The sequence below is a fragment of the Stegodyphus dumicola genome, chromosome X1 (assembly GCF_044657685.1).
Source record: "Stegodyphus dumicola isolate Sdum_Otavi_A_Nest chromosome X1, ASM4465768v1".
Classification (NCBI taxonomy): domain Eukaryota; kingdom Metazoa; phylum Arthropoda; class Arachnida; order Araneae; family Eresidae; genus Stegodyphus; species Stegodyphus dumicola.
This window is the reverse complement of record NC_140780.1, coordinates 237156080-237177737: the sequence shown is the minus strand read 5'-3', so window position 1 is coordinate 237177737 and position 21658 is coordinate 237156080. Positions and strand designations below refer to the sequence as shown.

Sequence of the window (21658 nt, the reverse complement as noted above, 5' to 3'; positions counted from 1 at the left end):
CACATATTTGAATGCATTTCATTCAAGGCACACAGAAAAATCTAGGCTTAATGCTGACTTTATCTGCTCTATAAATCTATTTCTATTCCAGTTATATGATTTTAAATTACCAAATTTATCAATTCATCATTTCCAGTAAATAGATATCTTTCAGCATTTGAAAATTATATTAGACAAATATAAAACCTACAGTAATCATGACCAATGAAATGCAGTCTCATTTTTCAGTATTTATAACATTGTAATCTCTATGATAAATATATGCTTCACTCTTATTCATAATGTTTCATATTTGTTGCTCTGACAATAAGCCAGCAGTGGACAGTTTGAAATCTATCAAATTTTTATGTACATAATATCAGAAATTAGCGATTAATAAAGAAACGTGGCATTGCATGATTACTATTTCAGATTCCATTTGTATTAAAAAATTTAACTATATTTATTCAAAACAAGTCACATTTCAGACAGCAAAGGGTTGCAAGCAGCTCATGAGCCAGAGTTAAGGTGTCAGAGAGCCACACTTTGTCCATGTCTAACATACAGTAAAACAAACATCCATAGTTCCAGGTCATTTTGGTCTTCTGAGGAGAAGGTTGGCTAAGACAGCATAAATGTTGCTAAAGTTCAATATCACTTCACATCTGAGGTTACCCATGTGAGATTTTTCCTTATCGTGGTATCTGAGGTGCCTGTAATTGCGGGATAAAGTTCCTGCTGACACAGGCCTACCCAACAGTATCAAAGTAATATCACTTCATAATTTTCTCGGAAATAATCAGTTGATCCACTGGGGTGGTAGCTTATCAACCCATTTCAGCCCTGTTGGGCAGAATAATCAATTTCAGAATGGCCTGAAGATCAATAAGAGTAAATACATGTTATTTACAACATGCTGATGAAAACAGAGAAGATAATTACAAACACAGAATGTATATAAAAATACAATATACAAATTGCAGTGCAGGAGGAATTAATTCAGGCTGTGTTGTTATTATTGCTATTCTTATGCCCTCCATTACATGCTTAACCACATATTGATTTCTTCAGGTGCTATTCGTCCATGCATATGTGCTAACATGAGGCAGGCTTGCCAAGATGATAGTCTGTTGTCTCTGTGCAATGAAACAATTTGGTTGGGATCACCAACCACACCACATGTGAATTGGTCATTTTGTTATAAGAAGTGATGCAAATAATGCATACAATCTCAGATGGTTTGTTTCACAGTACTGGAAATTTCTTAGGAAAGGTTGGAGAAGTATATTTAATTAGGCTAAAAATAAAATAGCTATTAAAATCTTAATAATAATAGAAAAGTATTTTCAAAATCTTGTATCTTAACAGTATTTCAAATCATTGTAAACAATATACTCCTATCTATTGTATGCAGCTGAAACAAAATTCTGTAGCACATATTGGTTGCACTGAAATATTAACAAACTATTACCATATTTGACAGCATATAAGACGCACCCTTATTTAGAAGGCCACACACAAGGGAAAAAAGTTTCAATAGTTTACAATAACTTAAAATGTGGTTTCTTTTAGTTCTCACGTTTCGTAAAAGCCAAATAAACAATCATTGAATGCAATTACCAAACATATTTTTATTAAGGAAAATTAACAAATGGCAATTACACCCGTTGAAAGTTTTTCTATAGGATAAGTTTTTCTTTTGAATATGAAAAACGGCGGTAGTTTTGTGCCATCAGCACAACATGTTAGAACTACCGTATATCGAGTTTTTTCATGACCTGTTGTTTTTATGGTTATTGATTTAGACCCTTTAATACTCACAGTCTTGTTGGATGGTACATCAAATGTGAGTGGAATTTCATCCATATTTCGTATTTGACCAAGCTCAAAAGAAGTTTTCTTGCGTGTATTTGTAACAAGCCTATGAAATGCTAGTATTTTTTCTTCATAATCTGCTGGCATTTTCTGTGCAATAGTTGTTTTTGTGCGCATTGATAAGCCTTGCCTTTTCATGAACCTATAGCACCATCCCTCAGACCCTGAAAAGTTCTGATTCCCATGTTTTTCTGCAAATCCTTTGGCCTCATTAATTATCATTTTGATTGAAACACTTATCCTAGATTTCCTCTTATCTATCACCCACATTTTTACGGCATTTTCAAGTTCAGGCCAAGATGAAGCTGGGCATCGAAGGTTATGCTTTTGTTTTTTAGCAGTCTTCAGTTGATTTTCTTGCAGTCGCCAAGTACGTATCATTTTTTTGGTAGGTGGAGGACCGAAATGCCTTGCTGCTGCTCTGTTTCCATGCACTTTGGCATAGTTTACAACTCCTAGTTTATACTGAATTGTATAGCTTAATCTCTTGTTTCCTGTAGTCATATTTTCAAGGATATTTTTTTTAAACAAATAGTTTTAAGCACTGATACCGACACGTTTATACAGTGTAGCACCGATACCGACACGTGTCAGCTGAGTCAAAGAAAGTCTATGTAAAGAAGGAAAGGCTCCATAGACGTAATGTGATCGTTGAACCTGTTCGAACTTTGGCATCAGCTTCGAGCTTTGGTGCTTTTTGGCAACATATATTTCACGCATGCGCAAAATAATTATGGCAGATGTAGAAAAAGTTATGTGTGTCTAGACCTTAATCCGGGCTATAAATAACATTCAGTATTGAAAGTTAACCTGTGTCCTTCACGTATAAGACGCAGGTAACTTTTTGAGACCAAATTTAGGAAAAAAAGTGCGTCTTATATGCTGTCAAATTTGGTAATTAACCAAAATTCTGGTTCCCAAAACAGTTGCAAGAACTACAATTCTAATTGCAAAGTAGACTGAAAAACTTTTTTATTTTACTTTTTTTATGCCAATGTTCTAAAATACTAGAAAATAAATTAACAAATAAAAATATACCTTTAAAGCTCTTTCATACTTTAAAGCTTCAGTATTAAGTTGAAACTGTAAGGCTGCAACTTCATGCTCTTTAGCAGCTTTGCTTAGAATCAGTTGATGAGTAGTTTGATCTAATTCTGTACTGATAATTAGTGTTTTCTTTTCCAATTCTTGAACTTTGTTCTGCAGAATTTTTTTCTCATCCCGAAGAGTTTCAATGCATGCAGTAAGGTCTTCCCTACAGCAATAAATTAAGATTAATTTATAAACTAAAATACAAAACACCCCAAAAGTTCTTAAGAGATATAAAAATTAATAGTAAAAACTATAAGCAACTGAAACACTAAGTTTAAAGATATCATTACTGTAATTTAAAAAAAAGCCTTCTTTTTTAACTGCACATCTACCAATCCACTACATGTGACACTTTTGCTGCTCAAAACTCATGTAAACAATATTCAGTTTCAGTCAAAGCATAATCCATAACTGATTGTGAATCTGTTATTACTATCTAAACTATCCAAATTTCGATTTGTACACAATGTTTATCACTCAGAATACATTAATTCTGACATAACTTGATACGAAGAAATTAATGGGTGTAATTTCTGGAGACCTAGATGGCCAACAGATTACATTATCCTGCCACATCCATTTGCCAGTTTTGAGTACCTTTACTGTGCAAAACTATCATGCGGCCAAATGACATTTGGGTGCAAACAACAAACTTTAGGAAAAGCAAAAATTTTTGTATTATCCAAATAAAAATTTTCTGAGATAGTCTGCTCAGCATTTATAAAAAAAGCAGAGAATAATTTTAAAAAAAAACTTTTTTTTAAGAATAACACAGTAATAGTTAGCGAACATAATTTTTTCACAAAAGTATCAAGTTCGTTGGATCCTCCAACATAAAAGGGGAGGGGGATGCATAGCTTATGTAACATAAAATATGTGAATCAAATGCTTAAAAAATTCTCATAATCACACACTTATGCTTTTTATTACATTTTTGATCACATCACACTTTTACACATTTTATGCTTCACACAAGGTGAGAAAATGCAATTCAATTTTAAACAATAGCAAGACAAGAAAAAGCATAACACAAGTTAAAGTACAGTAAAAAAATATATAAAAGAAGTATAAAAGTAGAAAAGTAAATATAAAAGAGAAAAGTAAGACAAAACAAAAGTAAGGTTCAACCCGGAGACAAAATTAAAATTTACAAGACGAGAGTAAGATTCATTATGAAAATAATAGAACCAGTTGCATTAACAATTATTATTAGAATATTATTAGATGAGCACTAACCCAGAGTTACATACAAAGCAATGATCACTAATAACATTTTTCACTGCTTTAGGGAATTTCTGCCAACCTGAAAGGGAATTAATATAAAAAAGTATTTTTAAACATTAAAGAGCACATAAGTAATACTTCTGTATATCCATGCATAAATGGAGACAATGTAAGGGCTACATGGCAGAAAAAAAATTATGAAAACAATGAGCCTGAAATTTACATTTGTTCCAGGTCCTCCTTACAACCCAGATTTGACACTGCCCACTGAGAAAGATGTTTGCAGATCAACATTATTCAACAGATACAAAAGTTACAGACTACTTACTAATGGCTCAAAAGCAAACTACTAAGTTTCTTCGTAAATAGAATGAAAACATTAATCACATCCAGAATAATATATAGCAGTAAAAGGTAACCATAAAAAACTGTGTGTGTGTGATTATGGCAAAGCCTTGAGGCCTATCTGCCTAAGGGGAGGAATGCCTTCGTGGAGAACTTTCTAAGTGAAACTGGCTCGTATAAACGTTACACATGGAGAAAACCACGAAAACACCCATGCAGCCAGCCCATTCGCGGGCTTTGAACCTCGGACCGAACTACAAGTGTTCAGCGACTTTACCACTCGGCCGCTGGTGGGTCCATAAAAAATTTAAAAATACATATGAAACATATCTAAGAAATCCTTTTCATGTTCTTTCATAATTTATTTTGTCATTAATTTAAACAATCTTGAATATCTTACTTACTATTCCCCCAAGTAAAATTTATTATACTATTCTTAACTTCCGTTAGTTAGAAAAAAAAATAACTATGCTTAAAATTGTAACTAAAATATTAGTTTAAGTTTATTCAAACTAAAATAAGTTAGAAATCAATTTTAAAAAAGCAAAAAAATAAGATTTCTTATATACCCAATAAAACTGACCTATTTCCACCAGAAAATGTTTCCTTCTGCAATTCCATGCATTTCAAGCTTTCTTCTAAATCTTTTTTCTTGATCAAAAGAGAATCTACTTGGGACAAAGTTGTGCATTTTATCTCACTATTTTCATTAACAATCTCTAATAACTGACTAGGTTCAATCAGGTCTTCATAACCAGAATCGTGCGGTCCTAGTGAAGAGGATTCAGGTACACATACTGGAATATCACTTTCATAAGATTCCTTAGATTGACATTCAGATACTACAGAAAGGTCACTTGGAATGAAAGGGCTACAGATAGTTCCTGCAGAAAAGTCAAATGAAGAACAGGCCTCTGTTGAAACTGCTGCTGTGTTTGTCACAGGCACACAGGAACTGCAGTCAGAATTTAAGCTTCCAATTTCAGAAGATGAATGGTCATTACTAGCATAATCATTGCAATTTTCTTCACTAGTATTATCTATTAAAATTTCTTCACTCTGACTCGCATCAGGAAGAATATCAGATAAGCTTTCATTTCGATCAGTTTCATCTGTTGAAAGCTTACTAACTGCTTTACACATAGACTCAAGCCGGCTGTCAATATCTTGCCTTCTTTTAGAGCCCTGCAAAAGACTAGAATAAAGGCGTTGGCACTCTTCTTCTAATATTTCCAATCGGCTCTTTTTTACGGGTTCAGTACCTGAAACTTTACTTTCATCATCAGAATTATTTTGGCTACACTGAGTATCTGAAATGCTGCATTCAGGAACAGAATTACTTACATCATTATTGTGCTCATCAGTTCCTCTGTCATCAACAAACCCACTTTCTTCACTTGACTGCTTGTGTCTCTCAACAAATTCTTTTCTTAAGCTTTGCCATTCTGCTTCAGATTCTGAGTTTTTTAATCTCACACGATTCCAGTCCTCTCTAGTAGTTTCTAACTGATGTTTCAACCTCGTTAATAATTTCCTTTTTTCTTGTAGATCATATTTCAGAAATCCTTCAGATGACTGCAATTTTTGATGCTGCTCTTTCATCATAGACACAAGATGCTGAGCTTCTTCGAGCTCTTTTGTAATCCCTTTTAGATGCACTTCCTGGTCTTTTACCCTACATATCAAATTATTATTCAACTCCTGAGTTGAATCTAATCCTAACTGTAGTTCCATAACTTGAGTACTCAGATCAGTTAATTTTGACAAAGTTGTTTTAAAAATTTGCAATACTGATACTTCAGAGTCATTTGATGCAAAGTCAAAATCTACATTATCACAGATTATACTATTCACTACAGATTCAGGATGGTGTGAAGGAGGAACACTAAATGATAGACTTTGGTTTTGAAATTTAGCACTTTTTGCATCAATAATTCTTAGGAAACCATAAGAATGCAACAAATCTTTTAATGCACATATTGTGGAATACAAATTTGTATTTCCCTTCATTGCAGAACTGACTCTTTCTTGTAAGGAATTTATTATATTATCTTGTTTCATGGCCAGATTTGTGATACAATGTGTATACTTCTCAATAAAAATGTTTTTATCTTCATATTCTTTAAATCTTTGAAATGCAGTTGAAAATTGAGTTTCCAGAGAATCTCTCTTAGTTTTTAAGTGTGAAAGGTGAGAGACAGTAGTTGTTTTATCACATGTCTCTAAAAGATTTATGAGAGTGTCAACAAATGCTTTCATTTCCATTAATAAGCTATTCACCTTTGAATCTGCTGACTGACAAGTATCTTTTTCATTTTTAAAAGTGTCAAAAGAGTCAATTTTATACTTCAATAGTGTTTCAGAATCAACATCTGATCTCTCAGTAGGAAGTAAAGATGAAACACCTAGATCTGACTCAGCATCACCTGCCTTTGGAACGACTGACGAAACAAAATTATTTTCCTTATGCATTTGAAATGATCTGTGATCTATATGTTCCAAACATCTACAGCTAGAATAACAGCAGATGGCAGATTTTTGTTCTGTTTCACTATTCTGATCCTGCAAAGATGTAATTTTACCTTCTAGACAACTGTGAGATACTAACTCACAAACGCTCTTTTTGTCATAAAAATGAGGTCTTTCTAACTCATCTAAAGTACAGCAATTTGTAGAAGAAGGACTATCACTATGGAATACTGTACACACATCCTCTTCCACAGCTTCAGGAATAGTTTGCTTGACAAACTGAACCTGTAGCAAGAAAAAAATTAAGAGAAAATATTTAGATAGTTCAGTATACTATGTTAAGACTGTGAGTGGCCTAACTTTTGGATGTGCTCACGAAGATCTGTATTTAAACAGCTTCTATTAGCTAAATTTTTATAATTAAGAAAGCAAAATACAGTACAAAGTCCGTAATCTGGACTCGTTGGGACTTCGCGATTCCGGATTAGGAGTTTTTCCAGATTATAGATCATCAATTTAAATTTGGTAAGATGACATGCAGAAATTATACAATTAAAAATATGAAACTGTAATTTATGAAATAAAGAGCAATTATGATCTAAAGGGTATCAAAATTTACAAAAAAAAAAAAAAAAAAAAAGCTCAATATTTATTTGTTTACTTTATTAAACATTTCTTTCAATGTAAGTTGTTTAAGTTGCTTTGTTTTTTTGTGCTAATACTTTCTCTTTAATTCTCTCTTCTATAAACAGACATAATTTCTTCCTCAGTTACAAAATTCCACTGTTCAAATCCTGTAATTGCAGTGTTGAGAATACCGACTAACTTGTCAATCAAAATTTTGTCGTTTTCAATAACCTCTCTGTCACTTTCTTCACTATCGGAAGCGCGCATGTGTAAGCGCTTTACTGGCTTTACACGCAAGTGTAGTGGACGCATGCATAAGCGTATTACGTGCATGCGTAAGTTTGTGGCTTTGAGGTCTGGATTATAGATCATTCTGGATAATGGAATCTGGATTACAAACTTTGTACTGTATCTTAAATTATAACCTAATATGTAACGAAGTTACTAAAATACCTGGTATATAATATATACCAACGTATATATTAGTATACCTAAGTAATATATTAGTTATTAGTTATATAATTGATATATATTAGTATACCTTGGTAAACATTAGTAGTGAGTATTTTGGTCACTTGGTATACATTACACACACTTCAAAAATATTCATAAGCAGATAAAAAGCAGTCATGCTACTCAAAGAATTTAAACAGATCATAAAAATAATTCAATATATGGTAACTATATACAATCCAATGCTATAGCAAACCCAGCTTCTAATGAACCCTCAGATATAATGAACGAATTTTTTATCCCATCTAATTTGCTATACACTTAATATTATTTTATATGGTAATAGAGAAACTTCAAATGAATGAAAAATGTATTTTATGAACTTTATGAATGCTTTTTATGTTTTTCATATTTTTTACAGAAGTTTTTCCAATTTTCATTGAAAATTATTAACCCTTAAAATCATCTTTGTTTAGAATATTAGGATGCATATTCCATTCATGCAAGAGTAGTGGAAAACACCATTATGAAATCATTCTTTTATCTTCATCCTCTTACCTTTTTCTGTGTTCCAAAAAAAGTATATATCAACCTATTTATTTTTCAAAATAAACAAGTGTGTATATTGTTACACTTGCAAATATTTTCAACATTGGAATCAAATTGAAAAACCTATAAATTAAGAAAAGCTTGTTATTTCAAACAAATTGAAATCTATGTATTACACAACTTTGACTACTTTTAATAGGATCTATTTGTATTTTATACAAAAGATTACAAAAATGATACTGATTTATAGCAACAGTCAGATGATAAACAACAAAAGAGTTGAATAACATCAACTAAAAAGTTACCACGTGAATTAGGATTAGCATTTAGAGGTCTTGAAGATGGTTAAAATTTAAGTAGGACACGAAATTGCTTGACATGCTTGTAATATCTAAGTTAATATGGCATTCTTTTTTTAATCACATTCAGTATAAACCATAACTAAAGATGAGGAAATGTTAGTGATTTGTCATATAAATATCTGCAGTGGGATCACTGCAGATATTTTCAGATTTGATTAAAGATTTCTGTTACATTCTAAGTACAAGCAGTCCTTTAAAATAACAGAAGAAACTGCTAATTTTATTTCTTTAATATATCAGAATTGAGAATAAATATGAAATAATATAAAGTCAGAGCTGGAGCTAGAACCAGTGTGACAGAATTTTCAGAATTTGTGATGCCCAGACCAACAGAACTTATGGATGGCAAAATTTTTAGAATTTAAAGCTGGCACTGAGACATATATGATACATCTTAATAAGTTATCAGTTTCAAATTTCTTTGCTTTTTTTTGATTGCATCAATGTTTGTGTCTAGTGGAAAAATATGAAATTAAGGGAAGATAAACATGTTAAAAGAAAAACTTCTGGGATGAAAATGACAAAAACTGAAATAGTTTTGTTTTCATGTTTTCCCAAAAATTCTCAAAAAGATAAGAAGTTCATCACAAATTTCCTATTAAATCACCCATTACATGTTAATACTATGAAGACACATGTTAATACCATTTCGTCAGATGTTTCTGAAAATTGTAGATCTCAAATCTTGCCTTCAAATCCTTCCAAGTAGCAATCTCTAAAATCCGACAGAAAAATTATCCCAGCCAACTCTGTAAGTGCAAAAAATCAGAAGATTTTTGAAAAGAAAAAATCAGAAAGGAAAAGTTTAAACTGAATTTTCAAGAGAAAACTGATACACATTTCAATATTCTGAAACAATTAGATGTGGGAAAATATTTTACTATGAAAAAATATAAAAGACAACTGAAATTAATTTTTAAATAATTAAAATAGTATTTCTGTTTTTTCCCCCCCAACGAAGAGTTTCGGAAACTGCGTTTAATAGCACTTATTTATTTTTCAGAATCAAAATGTTCATAAGTCACCAGAATGGTAAGTTATTTCACTTTAAAATATGGCAGGAGAAAATATTAAAAATGTTTTATATTAATGTTATTTCTTATATCTCTGAAAAAAAAATTTAAATACACACTGATCTTGAAATCATCAAAATGTTGGTAAGTCGCCAAATTTAGCACCACATACTAAAAAATTTCATATCCCAAAAAGGGAAACATAGTTTTTGATGTAATATTTTATGAAATATTCATTCGCAAAAGAAATTATTTTGAAATGCTTATGTCTCAACTGAGGCAGGACTTCATATCTAAAACTCGAATTTTCATCATTTACATTATGTAGTAGTAAAGAATTCAAACATTTACCCATCAAATACATATTTATTAATGCATCACCAAAAAATATTTCTCCTAAATGTTATTTTACACTCATAATGGCAGTCATAAAAAAATAGATAGAAATCTCAGATGAGTAAAATTAAGGATCTTTTGTAGATTTTGGCCAAAATTTTAAGACTTTTAAGGACTAAAAACTGTTTCCAAAAAATCTAAAGACTTTTAAATACTAGTAAGGATTGTATGAAACCTAAGTTTAGTGTTAAATCCTGTTTATTAGTGTTGTGCAGTGAGGTGTTTGGCATTGAGCTGTGTATCGAGATGTTACTTGATAATTTGGGTAGACAGTGTCTATATTAAGTTTGATATATCTTTTTTTAACTCATTATGTTCAAATCATTAGTTCAGGGTTGTTATTTTATTTATTTATTTACTCATATTAATGAGGATAAGCCTTAATTAATTTAAGTCATAAAAAAAGACAAACTGGCACTTGTGGCAGAGAAGTTAGGTTAAATAATTTCAAATGGAGTGAAAGTAGTTACTTTGAAAACTTTAAATAGAAAGTTTAGAAGTTATTTATGCCAAATGTTATTGATAATATTCTAGAGTAAAGAAAATAGAAACTGAATGACAAAAATCAGAAAATGAAATTAGATAAAATAAAACTATCTCAGTTAGAGGTGAAGTAGTATACCTAATACTTGCCACAAAATTTAAATGCTGAGATGGACCCCTCAAATTGAAATACAGAAAATTTAATTAAAAGGGTAAAAACATTAACAATTTCAGGACCTACTAAAGCAGAATCCTTTCATCTCTTATTTCCAATGGTTTGAAACAGCTTTTATGACAAAAAAAGTATCTGAAGATTTATAAGCAGGGAAGCCTACTAAATGTTTTCAGAAAGTAGGTCACTAATTTAATGGTATATGTGAAACAAGAGTGTATTAATGATTACAATAAACTCAAGTCTATGATTTTAACGGAATTTCAGCCAACCCCTCAAGTGTGATTAAATTATTTTCATTCTGTGCAAAAAAAGTCATCTCAGAAATTTATACAATGTATATCAAGGTTAAGTGAATTTTTTGAATATTATTATCAGTTAAGAAGGGTAAAAGATTTTAAATCATTGTGTGATCTTAAGGTTTTAAATAAGATATTCCATGAACTGGACCATAAATTAAAGTCCCATACAGCAATTAAACAGGGAGCAATATGTTCCGAACCTCAAGCTTTAGGTCATGAATGTGATATTTATTTATCATCAAAATGTAAGCAGAAACCAGTATCTCTTTTTGCAAAATCATCTGCAGGTAACGATAATTAAAGAAGCAAGGGAAATTATGTTACTAAATATAGTAACTTTCATTACATAAATGTTTCAACTGTATACGTAGTAGAAGTAAAAAATCATACATGTATTTTGTATAAAACTAATCAAAATCCCACATTGCAATATTGTCCTAATTTTAAAAGGTTTTCAGTAAATGAGCGAGTTGAAATTATTAAACAAAATTAACGTAGTTTCAAATGATTTTTCTCCAGAGTGCAATGAAAAAAATGTTAGAACCAGGAAATGTTTCTGTGAGAAAGCACATTATCATGGCTTATTTTCCTAAGGAAAGTAAAATTCTTTCAGAAACAGGTAATGCTGATGCCATGCAAACGCAGTGTAATTCTTCGATGTCAGGAGCAAGACCATCAGTGCTATTATTCACTTGCAGTGCATATGCTAGCTGTGTTGATAAAACAAAATTCAAGAATATAATGTGCATTTTATGTGATAATGGCTCAGAAAGAAGTTAATGTATACAGTCCCTTATAAACTGCTTAAAATGAAAATCAATTAGAAAAGAAAGGCTGTCAGATTTTTCTTTTGGCTCAGCAAGAGATATGTATATGTATTAGTAGAGATATGTATATGCAGCAAGAGATATGTATATGCATGTTATATGTATTAGTAGAATTAAAATTATATATAGATGTAACCCTAATCAATTTATTGAAATTGAAGCGTTGGTGGCCGATGTTATTTATGGTAGCACCTGTTTTTGTTCCAAATGTAGAAGTACAGAATATGATGCAAACCCGCGGATCACTTTTAGTCGACTATTGTGAAAGTGATATAACTACTAAGATATTAATTTTAACACACTAAGATTATTGAGAAAGCGATATAAACACTAAGATATTTGTTTTCTATTATGCAGGTGATTTCTGCGGTGATATAATTGCGGCAGATTATTGAAGCCTCTTCTTTCTAAAAAGAGACCAAGCAATTACTTGCGTGCTAATGATTTTCAGGTTTTCTTTACAGGGAAGTCAAGATGTTTACAAGCCTAATTTAAGAGAGTAGTGAAATGAATTTTTGTATAGCTGTGGGGAAATTTATAAACAGCTTCCAGTTTCAGAAAATAAGTGCAAATTAAAAAACACAAAATATTTCAATGAAATATTTTACCTCTGAAATATGCTCATAACCCTCATTCACAGCAGCACTTAACTCATTTTGTAGAAACTGACATTTTAACTTTAAATTTTGAACATCATCTTCCAATTTCGAATTTTCTCTTGAAAGTATATGCATTTCTCGTTTTAAAGACTGGTTTTGTTCCACAAGTTCATCATTTAATTTTGAAAGCCTTTTCATTTCTATTTCAACCTAAAATAATGAATTTGCTTATTTAAACTACATGCTGCAGTAAAAACTGAAAATACTGAAGAAAAGAAAACTTTACTTTTCTTTAAAAATAACTAATTATATATTTCATCAGAAAAGGCATTCTTAAGCATCAGAAAGGTATTATATATAAGAATAAAATGTCAAAGTTTACATATATAGACTATATATTAACATAAAATTAGACAGCAAAATGATATTAACAAAGTGAAGACCAAGGGCATAATCAAAAACGCATTTATATATATATATGTTACCGCTAAAGTGAGAAAGTCGTTAATGTGCACATTACCTAACTAATATGCAAATTTAACTGATTTGCTCAGTTAAAGTGCAGAATCAAGAGTTTTCTGCATTTTACCTAGGTAATGTGCACATTAATGGCTTCCGTATCATTAAAATTCAAAAGTATGTTTCTTTCATTTCCTTTCCCTCTCCCTCCACTTCGCACATTACCTACTAGGCACTCTCGCTAATCTGCACATTGCCTATTAGATGCTCGTTAAACTGAAAATAAGATCTTTGCTGGAATAACGGCAATGTTTCTGTGCGCTTAAATTAACATAATGTTATTTATTTATTTTTCGATATCTAAAAAATCAGGTTAATATAATCAATCAACAAATTAGTAGCTAGAATCAATCATCAATGAATTAAAAAACTATAATACAAAGAATAAATAGTTTAAAATACCATTACAATTAAGGAAATGAGTTTTCAAAACATGTGATAAAATTATCCTCAATTATTAGGGCAATCTAAAGATTGGTGACACTCTGAATTACACAGCAAATGGATTTTACGAGAAGCACACCTCTTTGTGGTACATTTAGATTTGCAGTAACATTTTCTGAAACCCTGTCCGATCAACAATTTAAAAGTGTAAATGGCGGCTGTTTTAAGCATACAGAAATGTTGCTATTGTTCCAGCAAAGATCTTATTTCCCCTTTCACGAGTGCCTAGTAGGTAATGTGCCAATTACCTAGGTAATTTGAGAAATGAAACAGTTTTCCGAACTTTAATAGATCACCCTAGCTAATCTGCAGAACAAGTGATTTTCGCACTTTAGCGGTAACATATACAATAAAAATTAAAAAGGGTATCTTTTTTAACATAATACAGCAGATAATACTGTTAAAGATGGAGTTAAAACATTTATGATTGCTAAAAAAAGAGATTAGAATGTACACCAAATTGGATATCAATAAACTTAAATTTTTGAATAGATAAATTTAAAAAAAATAACTATGTACTGCAATGACTCAGATTTATTTATATGCTTATCTGAATAAATAAAATTAAATACCAAACTACATACTAAACACAACTTTGAAACAAAACAGTACATAATAAATTTTTCCAAAATGAATTCAAACTCCCTCTCCCTCCCACACCTTATTTCATGAATCAGTGCTTAACATGTATCAACTTAAACATAACAATAATTTTATCCAATAAATATAAAAAAATGCATTAACCTGTGAAGTAGCATCACATGTTTCAGAACTTCTGTCTTGGTCTTTCTTAAAGTCATTAACTGATGACTCACGAGGCAGCTGTACATATTTGAAACAAAAATATGAAGATAACAGATCATTCAAAATGGTCTCAAAATACAGTTGTGAGTACTAAAAAACATATAGCTAAAATACGCATGCAAGTAACCAACCTCAGAAGAAAGAGAGGAAGAACTGAGTTTTCTGTTTGGCATTATATGATCTTCTGAAGAAAGAAATGGTTTCCTGGAAAATAATAAAAATACATGATTGTTAAGATATAGGCCAATGAGGATGAATTTCAAACTTTTTCTAACAAGATAAAACAGTAAATTACAATTTATTGATTCAAATACAACACTTACCGGGCAAATGAAGGGAGATCAAATTCTGAATTCTGAGGTATATCAAAGTTAAGTTCATTCAAATCATACAGAGATTTGATTAATGGTGACCAAAGCTTTGTCTGAGCCGGGATAGATTTATTATAATAAAACTCTCTGCAATAAATAAAATTTTAAAGTATCAAAATATCTGAATGAAAATTAAAAATAAATTAAGTTTATTCATCCAAAAGATAACACATAAATCTTGCAATAATGTATAATACACAAAATGAATCAAAAGTTGTGCAAAATAAGAAAGAGATTTTCATACAAAGACCTAAAAATACTTCTATCACTACCTGTAACTAATAAAAACAGAAATATTTGGTTACATTTAAGATGCGCATCAGTATAAATAAAGCTATTTCAAATATGAAAAATATAAGGCCATTTTCTAAAATTTGATGTTAGAATTCTTTTAATTTATTAACAATTTGTTGGTTTGCTTGAGCAAATTATAATAAAGCTTTGAAACATCGAAGAAGAAAATTATATAAATCAGTGTTAACAGAAGATGAGTAAAACACTGCATGAAGCTTTGATACTGGCTGATATAATTTTGATTTCTCAAATTCTAAAAATTAACTATGAAGCTTATTTACTTCCTTTAACAGATAAAAAAAATCACAATAATAAAAAATTATGCATGGATCAGCAATTTTCCAGAAATGCTAACTCAGCTAATTACAGTAAACTAAAATTAAAATAAAATCACACATAAATGGAAATTAAAAAAAAAAAAATCACACTTAAATTCTTTTTAGGTTTAAAGTAATATAGGGGGAAAAGCAGCTTACCTAGTGATTTTATGATCTATGAAACAACTTTGCAGCGTATCAGCAAGACATCTCTGCATTACACAAAATCTAACAAATGCCCGTCCTTTCCCCAAAGAAGTTTTCAACTAAAATACCAATTTTAACATTTATTTCATTCACAAAGGTCAGAGTTCCATTATAACATTAATGTATTAAAAAAAAGTCAATTTGAGCTCTTACCTCTGGCATAGCTTTCACATGCTGAATACCATCATGTGCTCTCTTAGACACAGAAAAACAAGTGCATACATAATCCCAAAATGACTTCCTCAGACCGAGAAGACCCGGCTTTTCTGCAAGAATATTGGCTTAAATTTACTATTTCCTCGTTTTTTTTTAAAAAAAGATTCCCCCCCCCAGCATTTCAATGCGTTATATTTTTTCCAGCCACAATTTCATCAATACCTGGTACAGTCAAAAATCTTTAATCCGGACTCGTTGGGGCTTCGGCGATTCTGGATTATAGATCATCAGTATTAATCTGGTAAGATGGCATGCAGAAATTATAAAATTAAAAATATGAAACGGTAATTTATGACATAAAGAGCAATTATGATCTAAAGGGTACCAAATTTACAAAAAAAAACTTAATATTTATTTGTTTACTTTATTATTAAACATTTCTTTCAACGTGCGCATGCGTAAAGCATACATTACGCATAGTCGAAATTAGAAAATTGCAACCAGAAAACTATTTGATGTGTACTCGTGATATTTATAATGACGAGGAATTTGATTTAAATCATATCAAAGACTTAATACATCGAGATGAAATACTACATTTAGTAAGGAATTATAAGCTGAATAAAATAAAAGCATCTACCCTGAAGATAAGGATAGTGCTGACAAATCAACTTCCAGTTCATTGCGCACCGCAACGTTCCTCCCCCCCCCCCCGCAGAGCAGCGTGAAATTGATAAACAGATTTCGGAATGGTTAGAGAAACAAGGGATATGCTTTTATCCATTTTTTGCAGCAATTCCACTTTTTGTTTGATGGACATCGAAATATACTTTGGCTTTGTAGATCCTTTGGCAGCTCCAGCATCGGAAATTCTAATTGACATAATCGAAAGTTCAAGCTTACTTTTATAAAATTGCTCTAATAATCTGCAAAAAATAATAAGCCGGATCCAATTCAAAGATTAAGGAACAACGCAATCTGTAACATTAACTGAAATAGATAATAAGATAATTTTGGCTTAGCTTATACCGTCCGTTATACATTAAACGTGCATGCGTACAAGTATTACGCGCTTGCGTACACGCCTATGCGCATGCGTGAACGCATTATGCGTTGAAGCATGCGCATAAAGTTTGCAGCTTTGTGGTCCGGATTATAGATCATTCCGGATTATGGGTGTCCGGATTAACGATTTTTGACTGTATTATACTTGAAACTGCAGCATAAATCAAACAACACTCACACACTCAAGCATGACCACTTTTTGATTTTAATCAATTCCCTTACTATTAAATATTATTTCATTAATGAGACTGTGATGATTACTTTCATTATTATTAAATATTCTTTCACTGATAAGATTGTGACCATCACTTTAAGTATAATAACAATCAGCACAAAATACACATGTGTGCAAAATCAGGAGAATTTGCACATTATGTCGAACTTCTGAAAAGCATGGATAAATTTTAATGTAATTTAATATGAATGTACATTTATAACAGTGAAAGAGATGTACTATTCAAAAGTCATTTTACGTCTGTGTTACTGTGAAAGACCAAGATTTGGAGAATGTTGACATTCACATAGTCGCTTGGTGCATGTCCAAAATATTTGCCAAATATTCTTATTTCTGACTTACACCGGCAAATGTCGATATTCACCATGCACTAATGGTGAATGCTGAATACGTCGGAAATTTGCATTTTGTTCTCCGTGTTTCAGGGGCTATAAAACTTCAAGGGTGACATAATGCTTTCGCCTGTCCTGCTAAGAGGAGTAACCAATCCCTGGTGAGAAGAGTTGTTCGTAACTCTATAGAGGCGTTTTCACTATGTGACAAGCAGCTTTTGATTCTAATGCGAAAAGGGCTTCTCGATATTATTTGACTTCTTATAATGACGGCGGTTGTGCTTGGATAAACGTTAAGCATTTAGTTTTAAATTTAGCCAATAAATAACTTTTTTTTTTTTTTTTACTTTTTCATTTATAACTTATATGTCAAAATATGAAAAGCTTAAGTAACAGCACATGTAAATGAACTTTTGAACATAAACAATACATTCTAAATGAGAAGAAAATAATACAAAAAACTTAATTATGTGATTGAAATCTTATTTATTGCAACATAAACTTTTACGACGTTTTGAATTACACAAGAGTCCCTTGCTTTTACAACTTAGTTGTGGAACTTTTTGCAGTGATAGCATGTATAGCCTTGCCATCTACTTCTCGAATTAGCTGCAACTGCTTCTCTCAGCGACATTACTTGAGAAGGAATCTTATCTATGGAAAGTAACTTTTCTTTACAAATTACGAATTGATTATGGGTATAAAGCTGCTTGAAGATGTCATTTTTATTTGCTAGTTTATAAAAGCCGGAGTCTTATTCCAGCAACAACTGCCAACACATTTCGGCCATCTGCACATCCGCGGTCAACATCAGGAACTTGTATTTGTATGGTATCACCAATTTGTGAAAGTTTTTTTGAGGTTCATAACATTTTCGTTGCTTGCAGTAGAAGATTCTCTTTCGCGGCTGATCTTTTTATAGAAATTAACTCGTGTTGTTCAGTCACGGCTTGATATGAAGATGTGGTAGGTTGCAGGCCCTCTTAATTTTTTTTTTTTTTAATATGGTTTTTGGTATGGCCACTGCTAAAATTTTCTTCAAAAGTATTAACAGTTTTTTCAAGCTGTTCTTCAGTTTCAAAAGTATTAGCAATTTCTTCGAGTTGTTCTTTGGTTTCAATATTTGCGATTTAATCGCAAGGCAAAAAAGACGATGCTATACCTCTTCTTAGTTTAATGCCAAACATAGCTTCATAAGGAGTAATCAATACCGGTGAGGAGAGATGTGTTTGAAAAATAAAAACATCTGTCTTCTCGTTTACTCGCAATTAATGCATTTAACTTTTCACAGAAAAGTTTACGATTCACTGCAGTATCCATTCAACATAAATTAGGATATCGGATTAAAAAAATAAAATTTAGGAAAACGTTGCACGTACCATCAAACCTCGCATAAGACTGACAAACAGTGTTCCAGAGTATAACAAATACATGCTACATAACTTCAATCAAAGCAGAACAAAGGATTTTGCGACAGACAGTCGCCCCTCTGTTGAACTCGACTTCTCTTTTCAACCTCCACTACAGTATATCTGTGATTGTCGACATACACCGGTGATGGTCCGAATGTACAAGAATATAACCAAATATCCGGTCTTTAACCGACTTATTTAGTACGTGTTGACATTCACTGGTGAATGTCGACATTCTCCAATTTCGGTCTTTCACAGTAACATATGCATAATTATCAGTAGAGCTTACATTGCAAGGAACGTCCAAAATCGGTGTTGTGATAATCAAACTGAAAATGAACTTAATATGGGGTATGGGTCCCTTCTCACAGCCAGAAAGGTCACGCAGTATGAGGCATATAAGACAGAAGGCAGTTGAGGAATTCCTGTGGCAGTCGATCCCACTCCTGCATCAAGGCAGTTTACAACTCCAGGATTGTTCTCGGAGGGGGGGTTGCAGATGAAAAATCTGCCCTCCAAAGAGTGTCAAGTCTCTATAGAGTTAAGGTCTGGAAATCTCACTGGCCAATCCATGTGGCAAATATCCTCACTTTCCAGATAATCGTTGACCATCTCAGCCTTATATGGCAAAACACAGTCATCCATTGACAGGAACCCAGGACTAACTGCACCCCTGAAAAGTTGAACACAGGACTCTGAAGTTCTCTCTACACTTTGTAGCAGTCAAGAAGCCTTTATCAAACACATGTAGTGGTATACGGCCATCCAACATAATTCCTACCCAAACCATTATACCTCCACCACCGTAATCATCCTTTTCCCTAATGAGTGAGGGATGGTATCAAGTTCCAGGAATTCTCCAAATACAAGTATGTCGAGAACAAATGCCCAGGCTGAATCTCGACTCATCGACAAAAAGCATGGTACTCCATTGAAGGTCTGGTCTAAGGAGCATGCTATCAACATCATGCTTAATGCGCTCTCTTGTGTGCTGCAGTGAACGAGACGCAAACAGCGGGTCTTCTAGCATACAGCTGTATCTCAGGAAACCTTTGGGCAACTGTACATCATAAAACTCGGGTTCGAGTGCCAGCATACAGCTCACACCAGAGCTGTAAAGCTGTAGCAGTCCTGTGTCGCTATGCTGAAAAGTGCCAAATAACGATCCCTATTCATCGCTGTGCATTTTTGTCGACCTTTCAAGGTCTTCTTAATATGGATCCAATATCCTGAAAATGTTTGCACAAACTGCAGACGACACTGGGCGTTACGTTGAGCTCTCTATCTACCTGCGCTTGTGATTAGCCTGCCTCAAATCTACTGACAAATCTCAATCTCACTGTGTCATCCATATGTTCATGGCGGTGTCCGCCGATAACATCGCGGCAAAAACATCGCGTACGAAAACGTCGCGGAGAAAACAACGCAAGGCGAAAACGTCGTGCTACAAAACATCGTGGGCGAAAACATCGCAGTTCTAAATCATCGCGGTACAAAATATCGCCGTCGAAAATAAAGCGGTTCAAAAACTTCGCAGTTTAAAAACATCGTCGTCGAAAATATCGTGGTAAAAAATAAAGTATCTACAAATCATCGCATGACGATAACATCGCAGACATACTTTTTTCAGGTTTTAATAATTGTAAATGGATATTCCCATAATGATTTGTGAGCGCAAGATGTTAAGAAGGAGAATTTTTACTTTCACATTTTTTTATTAACTAATAAATTTTTGCTGAAAAAGTAAGAAGGAAACTTAAGCATAGAAAATTAAATGCAACTTATAGATTATAGTTTTCATGAAAAATTACCAGTAAAAACTTTATAAAAAACGATTTATTAATGGCCTTTGTTAGTTAACTATGTCGGTTTAAAATTCTATTAAGTGCTATAAGTTGCATTAATTTTCTATGCTTAAGTTTCCTTTTTATTTTCTCAGCAAAAAATTTATTGATTAATAAAAAATATGAAAGTAAAAATTATCCTTCTTTCCATCTTGCGCTCACAAATCATTACGGGAATATCCATTTACAATTATTAAAACCTGAAAAAAGTACGTCTGCGATGTTATCGTCATGCGATGATTTGTAGATACTTTATTTTTTATCACGATATTTTCGACGACGATGTTTTTAAACTGCGAAGTTTTTGAACCGCTTTATTTTCGAAGTCGATGTTTTGTACCACGATGTTTTAGAACTGCGATGTTTTCTCTTTGCGATGTTTTCTCCCACGATGTTTTGTAGCACGACGTTTTCTCTTTGCGTTGTTTTCTCCGCGACGTTTTCGTCTGCGATGTTTTTGCCGCGATGTTTTCGGCTGTAACCGTTCATGGCTACTCATTTTACTCAATACCATATAAAATTGATCAGTTGAGAGAAACACGGCGAATGTCATGAACGAGTACGAGCCCACAAATCGCCGAAGATCCCTCACGTACTTATATCACCTCCACAATTGCAGCTCCATAGACACGCAAGTGTACACTTACATATTCGACTCTGAATATTCACTCTATAATTAATCAGAGCACTGGACATTAGTGTCTTCCACCTGAAAATTCCCATGTAGATCGAGAAAAATGACTGAGGATTTCGTGTCTTTTTTCCCATCAAATTTGTCAATTTCAATTATATGCGGTTCTTACATTTTTATCTACTAATAAATTATTTTCTGCTGAAACATTCTATTTATAAGTTAGAAAGTGAAGTATATCATCCTTAGCAGCTCTTTGA

The 21658-nt window shown here is 32.3% G+C and overlaps 1 protein-coding gene across 2 annotated transcripts in view; it reads right to left on the bottom strand.

Moving 5' to 3' along the window:
- Positions 1–21658, bottom strand: part of LOC118199294 (uncharacterized) — a 98722-nt gene that overhangs the window by 39499 nt on the left and 37565 nt on the right. For both annotated transcript variants that reach the window (XM_035371110.2, XM_035371111.2), the window contains exons 4-11: positions 15877–15989; positions 15676–15782; positions 14858–14992; positions 14666–14738; positions 14475–14552; positions 12777–12977; positions 5099–7269; positions 2893–3109 (exon numbers count right to left, since the gene is read on the bottom strand). In XM_035371110.2, the coding sequence (XP_035227001.2) occupies positions 2893–3109; positions 5099–7269; positions 12777–12977; positions 14475–14552; positions 14666–14738; positions 14858–14992; positions 15676–15782; positions 15877–15989 (3095 nt within the window). The remainder of the gene's footprint in view (positions 1–2892; positions 3110–5098; positions 7270–12776; positions 12978–14474; positions 14553–14665; positions 14739–14857; positions 14993–15675; positions 15783–15876; positions 15990–21658) is intronic.